General features: G+C 39.5%; 1 protein-coding gene across 3 annotated transcripts in view; it reads left to right on the top strand.

Moving 5' to 3' along the window:
• phkb (phosphorylase kinase, beta) overlaps nucleotides 1–20,813 on the top strand; it is a 92,126-nt gene that overhangs the window by 49,306 nt on the left and 22,007 nt on the right. For all 3 annotated transcript variants that reach the window (XM_053229420.1, XM_053229418.1, XM_053229419.1), the window contains 6 exons: nucleotides 1,731–1,788; nucleotides 2,185–2,262; nucleotides 3,748–3,906; nucleotides 4,590–4,684; nucleotides 18,178–18,233; nucleotides 19,225–19,318. In XM_053229420.1, the coding sequence (XP_053085395.1) occupies nucleotides 1,731–1,788; nucleotides 2,185–2,262; nucleotides 3,748–3,906; nucleotides 4,590–4,684; nucleotides 18,178–18,233; nucleotides 19,225–19,318 (540 nt within the window). The remainder of the gene's footprint in view (nucleotides 1–1,730; nucleotides 1,789–2,184; nucleotides 2,263–3,747; nucleotides 3,907–4,589; nucleotides 4,685–18,177; nucleotides 18,234–19,224; nucleotides 19,319–20,813) is intronic.

Raw genomic sequence — 20,813 nt, 5'->3', positions numbered from 1 at the left:
AGCTTTAAAACCGTTTACTGTCACCGTCACGAGCCCGAGTCGTGTAATCTGATACCGAAACACGTTTCTAAATGCTTTTCTTTCTTTAAACTTTATTGAACGGCTCAGTTCTACTTTCCCCGTAACCTTTTAACGGAGTGTGTGCACTCAGCTGCCAGCTCACTTTATCGTAAATCAATAATAATAATATTCACTTTAGTAATTTATTGTAATAAAGTAATGCCTTTTGTCTTTATTTATTTATATATTTATATTATATATTTATTTATATATTTATTTATTTGTTTTCAAAGCATTTATTATTTATTTCCATTATTTATTTGTATTAATGTATTTCATTTTTATTAACAAGTTTAAAGGTAAAAAAAAAAAAAAAGTTTAAAAGTTAATTTATATTTAAAAAGTAATACTATTTCTTTTATTTTATTTGTATATAGTATTTATTAATTTATTACCATTGCTTATTTTTAATGTATTTCATTTTTTTAAAGTTGACACAATTTTTTTTTTAATTTATTTTTATTATTTAATTTTAATAAACAGCTTAATTAATTAATTGGCATTATCAATTTCTGTGACTATTTATTTCCAATGTTTGTTAATAATTATATTAATTTCTTTTTGAAAACGATAATATTTTTATTTTATTTATTTATTTATTTTTTTGTATAGTATTTATCAGTTTATTTTCCTTGGTTATTTTTATTAATATGTCTAAGTTCTTTTTATTTTTTATGAAAACAGATTATTGGGTTTTTATTTTGGCCTTCTTTCTGTCTGTAGTTTATTTTATATTTTAAAAAATAAATTCGTCTTTGCCTTCATTATGTATTTCTATTGATTTTATTTATTAATAGTTAATTTCTTTGTTTTTAAATAATACAGTTTTCTACACTATTTGTTCTATTCATTTATTTATTTAGATTTTTTAAATTTTTTATTAAAATATTTAACTTTCATTTTTAAAAGATTATTTAATAGTTTCTAGTTATTTATTAATGTTTACGTTAAGTTCTTTTTAAAGTAATATTAGTCTTTTATGCAGCTGTCACTGTATATAAATGAAGAATTGCATTTATTTATCTAAAATGTTTGAAAAAAATTTTCTGCTGTACAAGTCTCTGTGTATGAGCCGTTGCTATAGAAACGTTAACGTATTAGAATGAGTGCATTAATATAATCACATTAATATAAACCTGTCGCTCACGTGAAAGCCAGAACTACAGTCCGGCTTTAAAACAGCAGTAACTCCAGTGTGTGTGTGTGTGTGTGTGTGTGTGTGTGTGTGTGTGTGTGTGTGTGTGTGTACTTTCTGTAGTGAAGTTAGTGAAGAGAAGCTGAGAAAGATATCGATCACTGATATTGATTAAAATAACTTTATTCACTCTCTGTGTGTGTGTGTGTGTATGTGTGTGTGTATGTGTGTGTGTATGTGTGTGTGTATGTGTGTGTGTATGTGTGTGTGTATGTGTGTGTGTATGTGTGTGAGTGTGTGTGTATGTGTGTGTTCTTATCTTCAAGTCTTGCAAGGTATAAAGAATTAAATAATTCAGCAAAGAGCAATGCCATGATTTATTCACTATTTGCTTTTTTCTTTTTAGCAGTGAAATCAGGTTGGTTTGTATAGACACCATTATTCTGTGTGTGTGTGTGTGTGTGTGTGTGTGTGTGTGTGTGTGTGTGTGTGTGTGTTCTATGTGTTTTAACTGGTCGCTCATCTCCTCCTGCAGCTCTTTGACGGGATCGAGTGTGAGTTTCCCATGTTCTTCATCTACATGATGATCGATGGTAAGGCCGAGGCTAATTTATTTTAATTTATTCATTTATTCATGAATTATAATATCTGGATTAATCACAAGAAACATGGAGGAGCTGATCTTTGTTTTTCTGTAGGCACTTGAGACCTGAAACAGTTTCTACTAGCCAATTTAAAAAGCAGTAAAAAACACATTTTCGTATTTTTATTAATAATAATTAACATATATTGACATCTTTATCATGTGTCTCTTTTTTTTTTATTGTAATTGTTTCAGCTTCACGATGAGATTATTAGATTATTATTATTTTTATTAGCTGCATCTTATGTTTATGTGATTTGTTGAAGTTCTACCTTTTCTTCTTCTTCTGTTATTTTTTATTTGTTTGTTTGTTTGTTTGTTTGTTTCCCATGTACCTGTGGTATAGGTGTGTTCAGAGGAAACACGGCTCAGGTGAAAGAGTACGAAGAACTCCTGCAGGCCATCATTTTTCAGTCTTATGAAGGTAATTAACACACACACACACACACACACACTTTAATAATCACTGATAATAAATGCTCTTCTACACATGAACAAATTGGGTTACAAGGTCAAAGGTCATAAGGTGGATGACAGACACTGATAAAAAAAAAGACAAATAGACAGTTAGATTAGATCTGAGACAGACAGACAGATAGATAGACAGTTTGGGTCGACAGGCTGATAGACAGGTAGATAGACATCTATAGAAAGACAGACTGAAGGGTAGATTGATGGACAGATGGATAGATAGACAGACAGGTAGACGCTGGTAAACAAACAGCCAAACAGGTGAGTAGAGAGACAGGCAGATGGGTGGACAGACAGGTAGACAAGACAGACTGACAGGTAGGTAAGACAGGTGGGTGGAAAGCCAGACATGGTAAACAGACAGACAGGTATACATGGGTAGACAGTAAACAGACAAACAAGCAGGTAGGTAGAGAGGCGAGCAGATGGACAGACAGACACACACAGACAGACAGACAGACGGATGGACAGACGGATATACAGACAGACGGACGGATGGATAGACAGACAGACAGACAGATGGATGGATAGACAGACAGATGGATAGATAGACAGACAGACAGATGGATAGATAGACAGACAGACAGACAGACAGACGGATGGACAGACGGATATACAGACAGACGGACGGATGGATAGACAGACAGACAGACAGATGGATAGACAGACAGACAGACAGATGGATAGATAGACAGACAGACAGACAGATGGATAGATAGACAGACAGATGGATGGATGGATAGACAGACAGACAGACAGACGGACCGACGGATGGATGGATGGACAGACAGACGGACAGACAGACAGACAGATGGATAGATAGACAGACAGACAGACAGACGGGGGAATAGACAGACAGACAGACGGGTGGATAGACAGACAGACAGATGGGTAGACAGACAGACAAATGGATAGATAGATAGATAGATAGATAGATAGATAGATAGATAGATAGATAGATAGATAGATAGACAGACAAACAGACAGACAGACAGGCAGACAAACAGACAGATGGGTGGATAGACAGACAGACAGACGGACGGATAGACAGACGGATAGACAGACAGACAGACAAACAGACAGATGGGTGGATAGACAGACAGACGGATAGATAGATAGACAAACAGACAGACGGATAGACAAACAGACAGACAGACAGGCAGACAAACAGACAGACGGACGGATAGACAGACGGATAGACAGACAGACAGACAGGCAGACAAACAGACAGACGGACGGATAGACAGACGGATAGACAGACAGACAGATAGACAGACAGACAGCACTGCTTGTTAAACAGCACAGAAAGTGAACGTCTGTCTTCAGTGACATTGTGGTGTTATTCTGACAAAATTAACACACACCAGCAGCATGTACCTGTGTGTATTTTTAGACAGACACCAAAAAGTGTGTGTGTGTGTGTGTGTGTGTTTTCCAGGTCATGCCGTCATTCCAAAGTACTACCACGTGCCGGCGGATTTTGTGGAGGCGGAGCAGAAGAAACACGGCAGCCAGAAACGTTTCCCGAGCAACTCGGGTCGTGACGGGATGCTGTTCCTGTGGGGTCAGGCGCTGTACAACATCGCCAAGCTGCTGGGTCAGTGTGTGTGTGTGTGTGTGTGTGTGTGTGTGTGTGTGTGTGTGTGTGTGCTCACTATGCACACTGTGGGGTCACTGCCAGTTCACACACACACACACACACACACTGCTCGGTTATTCATGCAGCGATTAGCATGCCGTTTGCACTTCCTCCCACAGAGAGAATTTCAGAGCGAACGTTTGAAAGCTTTCTGCAGCTGCGGAGGCGGCAGTTTGTCGAAATGTTTTATTCCTTTAAGATATTTCATTTTCCGAGCAGCGCAAGTGCACAGATTTACAGATCGAGCTGAATTTATGTGCTGCTACAAGCGTCCTTTTATCATAACCTCATTACCTCGAGCGTGTCTGCAGAATTAATAACAATAATAATCTTTATTTATATTTATGTCACTATGAGGTGAGGTTACGTGAACGACTACAAATCATGAAACATAAATATCCAGTCGCTCAGAATAATGATAAATTAGTGTCAAAGCTTCTTTCTGTCATCTGATTCTCACCGAATAAATAAAACAAATTTCCCTTCTGCTTCTTGGTGTTAGAGTGTAGACCAAGCATTACCTCACTACAGTAATCAGTATGTCACTGGAAGGTCCTCACGAAGAGACTAACACAAAAAAATGTGTGTGTGTGTGTGTGTGTGTGTGTGTGTGTGTGTGTGTGTGTGTGTGTTCTCCTCAGTGGACGGTCTGATCAGCCCCAAAGACATCGACCCCATCCACCGCCACGTACCACGTCAGGACCAGAGGAACGTTAGCATGAGATACTCCAACCAGGTCAGCACACACACACACACACACACACACACACACACACACACACACACACCTTTGACTTTCAGTGTAGAAAACACTACATCAGTATCTGCACCTGTTTGATTCTTTTCTAATGAATTTTATGAATTTAATTGAATTTAATGATCTGTATGAATGAATGATGATTAACATGGCCGTTGTTATAGTAACGAACTGACAGTTGTTCAAACCGGACTCTGTGCGTGGGTGTGTGTGTGTGTTTGTGTTTGTGTGTGTGTGTGTGTGTGTGTGTGTGTGGGGCTTCTTTTTCTTTTTCTTCATTTTTTGTTTCTTTTTTTTTTCATTTTTTATTTATCCAATTTTCAGCCTGTCTCTGAGGCTGAGTCACACACCCACAGGACACTCAAAACACACTCAGCCAGTAAACACACACACACACACACACACACACACACACGGCTCTGTCTGCAGAGGAGGACAGAAGTTTATTGAAATGTCACTCTTTCCAAAGCTGTGCAGGAAGAGAATATGACTCTCCGGTCCAGACAGATTTCACTCCCACCATCGCACGGTGCTGAGGTCTTTCATCGTCTCAGCTGTTCGGGTCGAGAAACACGACAGGCATTAATCAAGTCATCAGTCTGGGTTTTAATAAAACGCACGCTGGAGCAACATCTGTGTTCGAGGAGTTCGTTAAGAGATAATTAGTAATTAAAAATCATCACAAGTTTACTTTATCATCACTCAGGTCGTTAAAATTCATCATCGCTGTATTAGCGAAGCTGAAGCAATAAACGACGGTCCCATGAGAACATTTTCTTATTTTATTTATGTAATGGACTGGCTCCCTCACAGGTCATATGTCATGAAGAGAACAGCACACAGTCCCTTCCTGTCATGTCGAACAAGGTTAAAGTCACGTGCACAACATTTTAAGCGTGTTTATTTTTAGGTTTGTGCACGTGGACGACTTCTTCAGCTCAGACCACACGTCTTCATCAGGGTTTAAATCCACAGGCTGAGATGAACGTTGCAAAAAACATTGAGTCAGTTCCGTATTAGTGACCATCATCTTGAAGGGTGCCAAAAATTATGGAGCTGACTATATATAACGTTGTGTTCCTGATTGAATAATAGTTATTAATGATGTGGTAACATCTGTCACCTGTTTAACACCATCTCCGATTTTCAGTAAGAATTTACAAACACACACACACACACACACACACACACATTGTTACTGCTAAGATAAGAGGAATTCAATTGGCCGTCACCTCCCGAGGACCCAAACACACCACTACAGAGAGAGAGAGAGAGAGAGACTTTGACTTTCCTTTATTTTAACCACTCGTGATGTGTCCACCATTTTTACATCAAATAAATAGCAGTTTTAGATACCTACTTAAATAAATGAATAAATAGATAAATAGATTTTAAAATATCAAAGTCAATTCCATTAATAAGAAGGTAGATAAACACACAAACGTGTCATAATTAAACCACAGTAATAACTTGGTTTTAAAAGTTAATTAAAACCTTATTTGACCTTTTTCATACAAACTGCAGTTCAAAGACAAGAAACAGAGAAAGAGAGAGCGAGAGAGAGAGAGAGAGAGAGAGAGAGAGAGAGAGAAATCAAGGAAGAGACAGAGATGGAGGGAGACAGGGAGGAAGAGAATTAGATGAGAGAGAGCGAGGATGAGAGAAAGAGAGAGCAGCGAGAGAGAGAGATGGAGTCAGTGAGGAAGAAAGACAGACAGAGAGAGAGGGAGAGAGAGAGAGAGAACCAGAGTGAGGAAGAAAGACAGACAGAATATAAAGAGAGAAGTGCAGAGTAAGAATTGGCAATAAACAAACAAATTTGATGTCTCAGGAGTGTGGAGTGAGACAGGGCTGCTGTTTAAATCTGACACTATTCAATAAACTGTATATATCAATGAATTGGCCTCCATTTTAGATCGATCAGCAGCAGCACTCTGTCTCTCTCTACACGACTCAGAGATTAAACTACTGCTGTATGCAGATGATCTGGACTTGCTGTCCCCCAGCACTCACACACTAACACACACTCACACACTCACACAATAAAGACTCAGAAACCGAAGAAATCTGCAAACCCAATTAGAACGAAAGCAAATGACACAAACACTGAAAGTAAACTATTTTTGCTATTGTGAAACCCAAAACTAAACTCCAGAGTAAAGTGCAGTGTTATCAGGCATTAAACAGACACAGTGACTGATCCAAAACTGAGAAACACCTTGACGAAGTACAGACTCAGCGAGCACGGCTTGGCCATCGAGACGGCCGACACACACACACACACACACACACACACTCCTGCTGCCCCGAGAGAAGAGGCTGTGCCAGCAGCGCACGCTAACTAAAACAGAGACAGAGCTGCACTTCCTCACTGATGCACTAAATATAACCACATTCCAGCTGAATCCTTCACCAAAATGAACAAAATCATCCCCAATTTTAACTGCTGCCTCTCAGACCCCGACAAACTGCCCGCAAACACACACACACACACACACACACACACGCGCACACACACACATACACGCACTATTCTTCTTTGTATTGTTTTTTTTTTTTTATTCTCAGGGTTCTGTGAGTTTCATCACTAGTGTTTCTTTTTGACTGTATTGTTGAATGTATGTGCATTTGTTTCTGTCTCTTTATTTCTGTAGTTATTTTCTGATTTGTATCCAAGCTTTGGCAATACAAATGTTAATATTTGTTATGCCAATAAAGCAACCTTTGAATTGAATTGAATAGCGAGAGAGAGAGAGAGAGAGAGAGAGAGAGCAATGAAGAGACACAGAGAGAAAGAGTTGAGGAAGAGAAACATTGAGAAACAGATAGCGAGAGACAGAGAGGGAAGGAGACACTGAAATATAAAGATGATATGAGACAGTGTGTGTGAGAGAGAGAGAGAGACAGACAGCAAGGAAGAGAGACACTGAGAGACAGATAGCGAAAGAGTGAGAGGGAAGGAGACACTGAGAGATAAAGGCGGTGAGAGAGAGAGAGAGAGAGAGAGACACAGTGAGGGAGACAGACAGCAAGGAAGACAGACACTGAGAGACAGATAGTGAGAGAGTGAGAGGGAAGGAGGCAGTGAGAGATAAAGGCAATGAGAGAGAGAGAAAAACAGTGAGGAAAAGAGACAGACAGAGAGAGAGAGAGAGAGAGAGAGAGAGGGAGACAGTGATAAAGAGAAACAGAGGGAGAGGAAGAGAGACACAGATACAGATAGCGAGAGACAGAGAGGGAAGGAGACACTGAAAGATAAAGACAATATGAGAGAGGGAGAGACAGTGAGGAAGAGAGACAGACAGAGAGAGAGAGAGAGAGAGACAGTGATAAAGAGAAACAGAGAGAGGAAGAGAGACACTGAGATACAGATAGTGAGAGAGTGAGAGGGAAGGAGACACTGAAAGATAAAGATGATATGAGAGAGGGAGAGACAGATGGCGAGAGAGAGAGAGACAGTGAGAGAGACAGACAGCAAGGAAGACAGACACTGAGAGACAGATAGCGAGAGAGTGAGAGGAAAGGAGACACTGAGAGATAAAGGCAATAAGAGAGACGGAGAGAGAGAGAGAGACAGTGAGGAAGAGAGACAGACAGAGAGGGAGGGAGACAGTGATAAAGAGAAACAGAGAGAGAGAGAGTCAGAGAGCAAGGAAGAGAGACACTGAGAGACAGATGGAGAGAGATGGACACAGACAGATAGCAAAAGGCTGTGAGAAAGTGAGACATCAAAGAGGAGAGACAGACAGAGCGAGAGAGAGTCAGAGAGCGAGAGAGAGAGAGAGTCAGAGAGTGTGAGCGAGAGTGAGCGAGAGAGAGACAGAAAGCGAGAGAGAGACAGAAAGCGAGAGAGAGAGTCAGAGAGCGAGTGAGCGAGAGTGAGCGAGAGAGAGCGAGAGAGAGACAGAAAGCGAGAGAGAGAGTCAGAGAGCGAGTGAGCGAGAGTGAGCGAGAGAGAGCGAGAGAGAGACAGAAAGCGAGAGAGAGAGTCAGAGAGCGAGAGAGAGAGAGTGAGTGAGAGAGAGAGAGACAGAAAGCGAGAGAGAGAGTCAGAGAGCGAGAGAGAGAGAGTGAGCGAGAGAGAGAGAGTGAGTGAGAGAGAGAGAGTGAGCGAGAGTGAGCGAGAGTGAGCAAGAGTGAGAGAGAGAGAGCGCGAGAGAGCGCGAGAGAGAGCGAGAGAGACAGATGAACAGGAAAAGTGACAGTCAGAGAGAGTCCCAGTCAGACAGATAAAGGTGCAGTGAGAGAAGAGTGATGCTGCAGGAATGTTAATATCGTGATGTCCTGGATGTAAACGTCTCTTTTTCCCTCTCTCCTGCTTTTCACTCTTCATCTCCACAGAGCTGAGTGTAGAGAGATGAAGTGATGAAAGTGTCTCTGAGCTTCATCACTGTTTACACTCGACACACACGAGTTCAGCAATAACGTCTGGAACTTCAGCATTCTTTAGACGTTTTCTGATCTCTCGGACGGAGTTCATGAGTCACGATGCACTGTTTGACATTTAATATAAAGCGTACACAACCGAGTAACGATGTCTGTCACACACACACACACACACACACACACACACACGCTCCGACACTGAGCTGAACATTCCAGAAATATCTCGGGGTTTTATTAGTGCTATCACTTTGTGGAAGAGTTTAGAACTTTAAAGACACTTCTCTTATCTTACACAGTCTGTCTCGTGGCACTGAAGTGTCTGTGTGTCTGTGTGTGTCTGTGTGTGTGTGTGTGTGTCTGTGTGTCTGTGTGTCTGTGTGTCTGTGTGTCTGTGTGTGGGTGTGTGTGTGTGTCACCTGAGTAGAAGTCATCGTAGTGGAATAATAAATTGTTTTAATGCCCAGGAAGTGATGAAATATGTCTCAGAAACATCTCATTTATCTCTACACCCTCATTAAAAACCCTCATGAATATGCATGAATATGCAAATTAGACCCCCCCCCCCCCAGCACACACACACACACACACACACACACACACACACTCCTTACTAGCTTAATATCCCTAATATTAGCTAGTTTTGACTTGTTTATAAACTAGCTCGTGTTTGTCAGCACCAGCATCTGGATTTGTGTCATAATTTTCTTCTGATTGTCATTTCACTGCAAAATATACTGTTACCATGACAACCACCATCACTAGCTTTAGGTAAGTTAGCTAGCTAGCTTAGTACGGATGTTCTGTGACGTAAAGGTTACGACTCTAATATTAAACATCACACAATGAGGTCATACGTAGCCCCACCCCCAAATTACCTATTTACAGAAGTGTGTGTGTGTGTAAGTTTATCACTGCTGGAAAAAAATCTTTAGGTTTCTATAATCAGGCTTTCCATCTCCCCTATACACACACACACACACACACACACACACCTGCCGTATAGGAATTGCACACAGAGAAGTGTCTAAGCCTCTCCTTCACCTCGGCTAAGTGTAAATTGATTTCTTTCGTGCCTCAGCCTCCTCTTTGTGTGTCGTAAGGATTGCAGGCTAAAGCTAATAGACGAGAGCTCGAGCCACAGAGCTCAGTGTGTATAAAATTCACGGCACAATCACATTCCAGCTCCAAATCCTCACCTGTTTCAGTGTTAGAGCGGGAATGTGGGCCGGATTACGCCGTTACGTAACCAAACACTCAGGATGGAGTTCAGAAAGTCTGTGATTTTCTCTTTTCTGCCAGAAGAGTCTTTTATCAGAAAGTTTTCTATAAACACACACACACACACACACACACACACACACACTATCCAGTGCCTGCTGTGTACGTCAACTTTCCGTATTCTTTTTTTATTATTAAAATGACGTACGATGAAACTTCAAGCTCAGCACAGAGTTTTGAAATGCGGAAAAATCAAAGTGGCCATTTTTGTGCAGCGCAGTTGTGGGGTTTTTTTTAAGGCTAGAAACACAAGCTACCGTGCCGCAATGCTTTTGGTGTAAAGTTTTTTTTTTTTAATGCTTATGAAAATATGACATGAAATGCAGTACATGCGAGGATTTTGAGGCCTTAAAGGTGCATTAGGCAAGATTTGTCAAAATTAGTCAAGATTATTTCGATAAATGTCAGGTAGGTCCATTCGAATACATTTGAATGATTTATTTTTTTTTTTTTTTATTAACCTTTCCTGGTTATAGAGTTCAGCTACAGTTAGCATGCTAATTAGAGTTAGCATTAGCAAGGACTGTCATGACGTCAATTTCAAGATCATTTTCAACTGCTTGGAAACCAACTGCTTGAAGAAAACACTATAAACACGTAAAATTCGGCTCATATTGATTAATGAGAACGGTCACGAGGGCGTCTTCTGCCCTGTTTATCTTTGTAATGAGGTCTCATGAGCCTTAACACTTATCGTTAGCATTTTAAGCTACGTGGTAAACCATTCAGCTGCTTGAAAGCCGAGTTATTACACTATAATCATGCAAAATTCGGTTCATATTGATTTATCCGAATGGTCGGGGGAGCCACTGCCGTCCTGTTTATTGTAATGAAATCGTAATCGCTGATTGAAGTGAAGTGAAGTGACTTGTGGCCAAGTGTGGTGACCCATACTAGGAATTTGTGCTCTGCATTGAACCCATCCAAGTGCACACACACACACACACACCCACACACACACACACCCACACACCCAGTGGGCAGCCTTTTTTGCTACGGCGCCCGGGGAGCAGTTGGGGGTTCGGTGCCTTGCTCAAGGGTCTCACCTCAGTCGTGGTATTGAGGGTGGGAGAGAGCGCTGGTCATTCACTCCCCCCCCGAGACTCGAACCCACAACCTTCAGGTTCACCTTCGGGTTGCAAGTCCGACTCTCTATCCATTAGGCCACGACTGCATCCATCTTCATCTCTGTTTATTCTGGTTTTCAGTGTACAGTGCGTGAGAGGGTGCGTACAGGGTGAGAGGGTGTTCTGGAGTGTCTATAAAATGATTGACAGGAGGCCTGTGTAAACAAAAACAAGCACTTCGGGCCATAACATTTATATATATTTTTTAAAACATGTTTCTCAGCCACGTAATACACTTGTTGTATTTCTTGAAGCCGTGGCTTAAACCATTACTTTTAATCATGTTTTATATTTTTCCAGGTTATTTCTAAAAGTAAGAATTAAAAAAATTACTATTGCACCTTCAAAATGGGGGTCACATGACAGAAAAGGCTGAGAATCCTTGGTATTGTAACTGCTTTTGCTTCTTCACTGAAGTTTTTTTTGTGTTTATTTAAAAAAAATGGAATGAATGCAATGCATTATGGGATGCCGTGCATGAAAGATAAGTCTAGAATAAGCGTACCTGGATATCCAGGTGTATTCGGCGTTCTGAATACTGCGTAAATTTGGGTGGAGTTTAGTGTAAGTGTATTGTGTGTGTGTGTGTGTGTGTGCGCAGTTAGCTGTTAGTTTGTGTTATGTCACACACCCGCCTCTCTGCTCCTCCCCCGGGGCTCCGTCGTCCCCGCCGTGTCACATCTGAGTGCTTTTAATTTGCGCGAGGCTCGGATTCATTAGGCCGGTCATGTGGGAACTCCCGACCGAGCTCCATTCTCACAAATCACGTTCTGCTTTGTCAAATTCAGTCGCGAGCTTTTTACGCCGCTCTGCATGCAAATGGATTTGCCTAAGTGGACTGTTTGACTTGATGAAAAAGGCCTTGCTGTGGTTATTTATTTATTGTTGTTGTTGTTGTTGTTGTTGTTGTTGTTCTGGGCGCTGACTTTCGTCTCCGTGGCAGAACAGGGTCACATGATCAACAGCGAGCAGCGCTTTGCAAAGCTCTCAGCATCTCAGGCTGTCTTCAGTTTATTAACTCGATGTGGAGATAGAATCCGACTCTCAATCTGTAAATACTTACATCCAAATCCTGCTGTCTGGAAAACTGTTTCTGAAGGAATTTCTGGAAAGTGGAATTCTGTTATAACTTTAACCTTTACATTTATAAATTATTTATAAGCATATCTAGCTTACATCGTTAGACGCTTTTAAAGTACTTTGATGTTCTCTAAATGTCACTTATATTAAAGTAAATGGATTATCCGAGCGCAGGAATGAAATGAGTTTCGATAAAATATTAAACTGATATATACTAACAATTATTTTATATTTATATTTATATTTATATATTACAACTAATATATATGACAAAAATATAATTTTTTTAAATATAGCAATATTCTTGACATGTATAAAATTTTTTCTATTAAAATTTTTTTTTTCTTTAAAATTGAGTCTGGCACAAAAAATTTAAATTAATTGTTTATTTATTTATTTATTTATAGAATTTATGCATAAATTTACACTGGAGCTATGCTGCACTGATAACAACAAATAGTCTAGAGATATCAAAATAATGATTTATCTTCAATTAAAGTAACGCTTTCCAGTAATTTGGAGGTGATTTACATCATATATTTTCATAAAATGTGCAAAAATATATATATAAAATAATAATTAAAATAAATAAATTAATTTTAAAAAAAGCCTTAAATTGACTGTCCATAATTTTAACTAATAATAATTATTAAAAGAATATATCAAATTATAATGTCCCAAGACCATCTGGACTTCCAAAGCAACTAACCTTCAACTACTAAATAATAATAATAATAATAATAATAATAATAATAATAATAATAATAATACATGTATGTTTCTTATCTAACACATCCATTGTTAATTTTCGATTTTGTTAACAATTCAAGACCGCTTGGAGTAACACAACCATTGCTGTTGCTTAGCAACCCGTGATAAGGGGAAAGATTGACATTTGGCAAAAACATTTCAACCAATCAGATCGCACAGTCAGTAATAACTGTTGTATAATGTGTAATATGGCGCTGCTTTTGGTGGATGCGGCTAATTTTTTCATCTGAGGAGCTTATATTTCTTTTAATCTTTTTTTTTCCTCTGTGTGTGTGTGTTTGTGTCTCTGTGTGTCTTTGGTGTTTGTTGGTGTGTTTCACTTCCTCAGCGTCGTCTCTCCTCGTTTGATGCATCACACCGTCGTCTCCACATCCTACGTAAATCACTTTGTGCTGTGAACTCCGTGTTTTCCTCTTGAAATACGAATGTGTGTCGTCTCTTTTTGCAGCGTGTTTAGTCGTTCTCGTCGGATCCCTGGCGAGTGTGTGTGGGAGGTTAGCAGTGTTCTCTAAAAATGTCTCTGAAATCGTCTGCACCGAGCCACACCGAACTTCGGTTAAACGCTTAGTAAAGATCGTACGCACTCAGAATAACGTAGTAATCCTGTAAGTGAACAAAGTGAATAAAGCGTAGCTTTGAAATTCTCAAAACACCTGATCTCGTGAAGGAGATTCAGCTAGCTATGCTCTAAATAGCTAGTTATTTATCCGTCTATGTTCAGCTACTCCAATGCTATGTATTATATAGCTATATTAGCTAGCTAGCTAACATTTTTCTTTTTTTTTTTTTTTTTTTATTCATTTTCAACAACAGTTCCTTGTTATAACTCGTGCTAGCTTATTTGTTTGGGTTTCAAAAAACATGTACCTGTTTGACAATTATATTAAAAAATAAAATAAAATTCTTCGTAATCCAGTACACGAGTATGACGCAACTGAGAATTATGGGTAATACAGACGGTCTGTGAGCTGCTAAAAATATCACCGTATGGAAATTCCATAAACTAATGATTTTTTTACGTTTTTTTTTTGTTTTTGTTTTTTAGTAGTCTCATTAAAACGAGCTCTGTGCAGTCAGGTGTTTGAGAAGTTTCTTAAAATGGCCGCACGCTAATTAAAACACTCGCGCCGGCGCATCCGTGACATCAGCAACGCTCCAGAAAGATGGAAACGCACGCTTGTTTTCCGTCCATCACTTCAAATAGTTCCAATCTTTCGCACAGCTCCGTTTTATATTTCCGAGCGAGCTCTTTAGCGGCATGCTAATGAAGCCCATTTCCTCTGTTTTGTTTTGCATCTGCTAGCAATTAATCAGAGGCGATCTCGCTCTCTCCCTCTCTCTCTCTCTCTCTCACACACACACACACACACACACACACACAAACACTCAGACACACAGATGCGTTTAATAGCATCAGGGCAATAAAACCGAGTCCTTCTTTTTTCTGTCAGACAAAATGGCGGCCTTTATTAAAGCCTCGTATGAGGACGAACTAGCACACGACTCACAACTGGCATCTGGCGTTTTTTTTTTGTTGGGTTTTTTTTTTCGTTTTTCATTTTTAGCCTTTGAATCATCAAAGCTTTCAGTGAAAAAGGAGCTAAATGAATCTTTCCGCAAATAACAGGATGTGTTAGCATAGTAGCCCATTAGCACATTATCAGATCTCTGACTCTGAAAAAGTTTTCTAGTGAAACACGACAGATGTAGGGATGAGAAATGAAATTTTTTTGCTAATGATGCACATTAGCCTCGCCGTATCTTACAGACAGCATATGTCACTGTAATGTTCATAACTGTTAACATAGCAAACCAGCTAACACGGGCTAATCATGCCATATACATAAATGTTCAAATTGCAAACAATTCTGGAAGGATTTTTAAGTATTAGTCATAAGAATTCACAAACTTTACTGCTAATGCTAACTAGCTGGCTAACATCCTAGAAGAATTTCAGATTATATGCATAAAGGTTCATAACTTTAGCTAGCTGGCTTACATTAGCTAGCTGGACAGCAATTCTGAGAAAGTTTATGGCTAATATGCGCTAACGTGACAGCAATTCTGAAAGGATTTTTAAGTAAAAAACATAAAATTTCATGCCCTTCGTACTGCTAGCTGGCTAACATAAGTTAACCAAGTCATATCCAAAAAAGTTCATCATCTTAGCCTGCTAGCTAAAATGTACCTAAAGAATCATAGAAGAATTTCAGATTAGCATAACGTTAGCTAGCTGAACTGGAATTCTGAGAAAGACAAAGTCATGAATGTTTATAACACGTAATGTTAACGACAGCTAGCTTAACTGGCTAATAAACGCTCAGGATCTTCCATAAATCTTAAAAGCTTGAATAAAACCTGACAGTTATACTTCAACTATGCTGACACTAGCCAGTTAGCTAACACAAGCTAGCATGAGCAAGATGTTAAAGTTAAATACATTTCCATAACCTTCAGTGCTAATGGTGCTAACCTGCTAGCTAGCTGGCTAATCCTGTCATAATGTAATCTGGCAGGATTTCTGGGAATTTTTTTACATTATATTCATAAAGTTTTTTTTGTTTGTTTGATTGTTTTTAAGCATCTTCTGGCTAGTTAGCAAATTCATGCTAATCTAAGGGGATTTCTGATTCGATTTTTAAATTATATCGATAAATGCTCATAATTCTTTGCTAAAATTAGCTAGCTAGCTGAGCTAACCTGACAGGATTTTTTTGTCTGCTGCTCTTATTTCTCGCCTTCCCACTGTGTGTGAATGTGTGTGTGGGTGTGTGTGGGTGTGTGTGTGTGTGTGTGGGTGTGTGTGTGTGAATGTGTGAACGTGTGTGGGTGTGTGTGTGTGTGTGTGTGTGAGCGAGAGAGGCCCTTAAGGGAAAATGAACCAAAATGACAGAAATAACACCCTGTATTAGCATATTAGCATATTAGCTACACACGATCATGGTCTCATAACAAGTGTATCGTTAGCATTTTAGCTAGTGATTACATATTAGCAGATTTTAAAACATTAAATAAATTTCAGTAAAAAGTTCTCCAGATGAATTTGTTCAGTCAGGACAGTTTTGATCACTGATGTTTGCTAATTTAGATTTGCAGCACAGCTAACAGCTATATGACTTAACTCTTAGATCCGGGTTATGTTAGCTAGCTGGCTAGCGTTAGCAGTGAAGATTATGAACTTCTATATATATATATATAAGACATGAAATCCTGTCAGGTTTTTATTAAAGTTATAAAGATTTGTGAGAAATCCTGTCAGGTTAGCATGTACTAGCTAGCGTTAGCTGTAAATGTTATAAACAGTTAAAAGTTCTCTCAGAATTTCTAATATTAGCTAATATTATGAACCTTTATAATTCTGTTAGTTTAGCTGATTTAAGCTAGCAGGCTATCGTTAGAACAAGTGATGGATGAATTTGTGTGATGATTTAGACGTGCAGTTTGCTCAGTGCTAATGTTTGTTAGCTCTGGAGTAAAGAAGGCGGACATTTTGTGTTGTATTTTGGAGCAGGTGTTTCTTTTTTAAAGGCGTTTTCAGAGACGGACCGACCAATCAGCAGCTCATTACTGCACTGAAATAAAACTCGTCCGTGAGCGCTAATGAGTTGAATCTTTCCCTCTGCTCATCTCCATCGTTCCTCTGTGTTTATAAATCTTTGTTTCTCTCTTTCTTTCTTTCTCTGTTTCTTCTTTACTCCGTCCCCAGATGTGATGTTCATGCTGGCGAGCTCTGAAATGTCACAGACGGTGTTTTATCCCTCAGGAAAAAGCACTCGCTGTTCTCTCCATCATCACGCTCCACTGAGAGAGAGGGGGAAGGGGGAGAGAGAGGGAGAGAGGGAGAGGGGCGAATGAGAGAAAGAGAAAAGGAGAGAGGGAAAATAGTGAGAGAGAGAGAGGAAAGAGACGGGGACATGAGAGAGAGAGAGAAAAAGAGAAAAGGAGAGAGTTGAAAGAAAGAGAGATAGAAAGAGCGAGAGAGGTAATCTGATGAGTATGGTGTTCTCCGCAAGAAGGGGAGAGAGAGAGAGAGATGGGGGAAGAGGGAGAGAGAGAGAGAGAAGGAGAATGAGAGAGAGAGAGGAAAGAGAGAAAAGGAGAGAGAGGGAGAGGAGGAAATGAGAGAGAGAGTGGAGGGGATGAGAGAAAGAGAGAAAAGGAGAGAGTTGAAAGAGAGAGAGAGTGAGAGAGAGAGAGAAAGAAAAGGAGAGAGTTGAGAGAGAGAGAGTGAGCGAGAGAGAGAAAGAAAAGGAGAGAGTTGAGAGAGAGAGAGTGAGAGAGAGAAAGAAAGAGAGAAAAGGAGAGAGTCGAAAGAGAGAGAGAGTGAGAGAGAGAAAGAAAGAGAGAAAAGGAGAGAGTTGAGTGAGAGAGAGAGAAAGGGGGGAGGGAAATGAGAGAGAGAGAGCAGAGGGGATGAGAGAAAGAGAGAAAAGGAGAGAGTTGAGAGAGTGAGAGAGAGAGAGAGAGAAAGAGAGAAAAGGAGAAAGAGAGAGAGAGTGAGAGAGAGAAAAGGAGAGTGAGAGAGAGAAAAGGAGAGTGAGAGAGTGAGAGAGAGAAAAGGAGAGAGAAAGAGAGAAAAGGAGAGAGTGAGAGAGAGAGAGAAAGAGAGAAAAGGAGAGAGAGAGAGAGAAAAGGAGAGAGTGAGAGAGAGAGAGAGAAAGAGAGAAAAGGAGAGAGAGAGAGAGAGAGAGAGAGAGAAAAGGAGAGAGAGAGAGAGAGAGAGAGAAAAGGAGAGAGTGAGAGAGAGAGAGAGAGAGAGAGAAAAGGAGAGAGAGAGAGAGAGAGAGAGAGAGAGAGGTAATCTGATGAGTGTGTTGTTCTTCTCCGCAGGGTCCCATTGAGAATGATGTGGTGATCCATGTGGCTCTTATCGCCGAGAGTCAGAGGTACAACCATCTGTCTAACACTTTTTATATTATTTCTTGCTCAGTCTTTACATCTCTAATCCTATCTATCTATCTGTCTGTCTCTCTCTCTCTCTCTCTCTTTTTTTTTTTTTTTTTTTTTTTTTTTTTTTTTTTTTAACAAAAATATTGGCACTCCTTTTGAAAATGAGCAAAAATTAACACTGTGGTCTGTGTACGTGAGAAAACGTTTTTATTTAATTGTTGTTTTTCTTGGCAAACTCTAAACAGCTAAATAATTCATTATAAAAATATTGACTCATTTTTAATTGTTTCTGTTTACACACAAAGCCTGAAAATCAAATATTCATGAATCTAGATATGAAAAAAATGCCACTGCAGGACATTTCAGTGTGAAGTCGAGTCGTTCTGTTCATAAAAGATATAATAAAAACGGGATCATTATGCGCAGAAATAAATGTAGAGTGATTAAAATATTCTTAAATTGCAGCAGAAAATTCTGCTGATTATTTATTTATTTATTTATTTATTTTCCACCATGTCGTCCTTCTTTAACGTCACCCCCTTGGCATTTTTTTTTTTTTTTTTTTTTTTTTAAAGCAAACATAACATCATAACAGCAGAACTTCAGGCTCTGGAGAGAATCCATAATTTATTCTTCTTCGTAACTCCTGAGCAGACGAGCTACTGAGTCACTGCTGATACAATCGTTCAAGATCACGTCTTTCAGGATCGTTCATAAATTTTTAAATTAAGAAAAACAAGTAAAGGAGAAATACGTGAAAGAGAGACAGAGAGAGACAGAGAGAGAGAGAGAGAGACAGAGAGAGAGATGTTTCGTATCTCGTTTGCATGTGTATATATATATTTTTTTTTCCATTTAGAATCTAGAAATGAATGAACGTGAATGTATACTGATCAATAAATCATATTTTGAGCTTGAACGTGTGTGTGTGTGTGTGTGTGTGTGTGTGTGTGTGTGTGTGTGTGTGTGTGTGTGTGTGTGTGTTAGGTTGCAGGTCTTCTTGAACACGTACGGTATTCAGACTCAGACTCCTCAGCAGGTGGAACCCATACAGATTTGGCCTCAGCAGGAGCTTGTGAAGGTATTTCACAGCATTAATTAATACACTCATTAATCAGAGCAGGAGATGAGGTCACATGATCAATCCAACACACACACACACACACACACAGACACACACACACACAGTCTAATAATCTGATAATAATTTGACTGACAGGCTGCTGAAGTCAACACAAATCTGACAGAAAGAGTAGAATTATCCCTTTAAAGCAACTGATCTGTTAAATTGAAGAGTAACCAGCGTACAAACGTTTAATCTGATTAACTTTCACGATCCGAGTCTTTAGGTTTGATTTAAATGCCTGCGTTTGAGTCGCGATCCACGCTGACCAACATGGCTGCCACAAAACGCACAATCCTACAAGGCAGCACATTTGGAGTTACATATTTTTAAGGATTTTCTGTAATATTTCATCGAACAGTTTAAAGCAGAAAGATATGTGACGTGATATTTTTTCTCTTCACATTCTTCTGTTCAATACGTAACGAATAAAGCACTCTGGGTCATGCTGTAATTATAGGAAAATAATAAATGACGGTTGAAGATGTTGATTATTTTTCGTGTAACACTACGTCCCCTGAGTGCTTTATTCCTCTTACACCACAGCAATGTGCCAACTATTTAATATTTTAAAACATTTATTAAAGAACATCAAACTTTTTATCCATTTATGCTTACATTTAATGTTATGGAACGTCCACAAAACATCACCGAGAAGCGCTGACACTGGAGACTCCTTCCATAAATGTTAAATAAACATCTCCTTATAGTGATAACATACTTTTTAAAAATCTGTTTCTACACGTCCACGTGAATGAGCTGTTACTATAGAAACGTATTAGAACCAGCGCTTTAGTATAAATAAACCTGTGATTTGCAGCTGCACTACTGTCAGAGCTGCTGTTACAGAATATTAATCAGTGTCTTCTGACCAATCAGAATCCAGAATTAAACAGGGCGTGGCAAACGTAAACCTTCAAAGTGTGACATAAATTAGAGAAACAGTAAGTTAATTTGTAGATGGAACAGTAAACGCGTATTGAGCGATTCAGTGAGGAAGAGGAGCGACCCCGCCCAAGCCTGATGGAAAGAGCTGAAAATAGTGTGTTCATTTTTATTGGGAAAGATGTTCAGTCAGATATTCCGATAGCGCGCTGTATATCAACGCCTGGAAGTCAGGCTAATGATTACCCAGCACATTAGCCTGCTAATTATCCGCTCAATCATGAGCTCCGAGTCTTTAGGAGTCAGACTTCCTTCACTTCACCTCCTCCTCACTGCAGAGTGGAGTCATGTACAGTTCAGTGCAAACGTTTGTGTCCTCTTCGGTTTCTGGGTGAAATAATTTAAAATGTACCTCTGCCACTCAAAGACACGCCCACACCTGTCTCACTCGGACACACCCACACCTGTCCCACTCAAAGACACGCCCACACCTGTCTCACTCGGACACGCCCACACCCGTCTCACTCAAACATGCTCACGTCTGTCTCACTCAGACACGCCCACACCT

This window comes from Pangasianodon hypophthalmus, chromosome 25 (genome assembly GCF_027358585.1).
Source record: "Pangasianodon hypophthalmus isolate fPanHyp1 chromosome 25, fPanHyp1.pri, whole genome shotgun sequence".
NCBI lineage: Eukaryota > Metazoa > Chordata > Actinopteri > Siluriformes > Pangasiidae > Pangasianodon > Pangasianodon hypophthalmus.
Note: the sequence above shows the minus strand (reverse complement) of the source record. Positions and strands in the feature narration are given on the sequence as shown.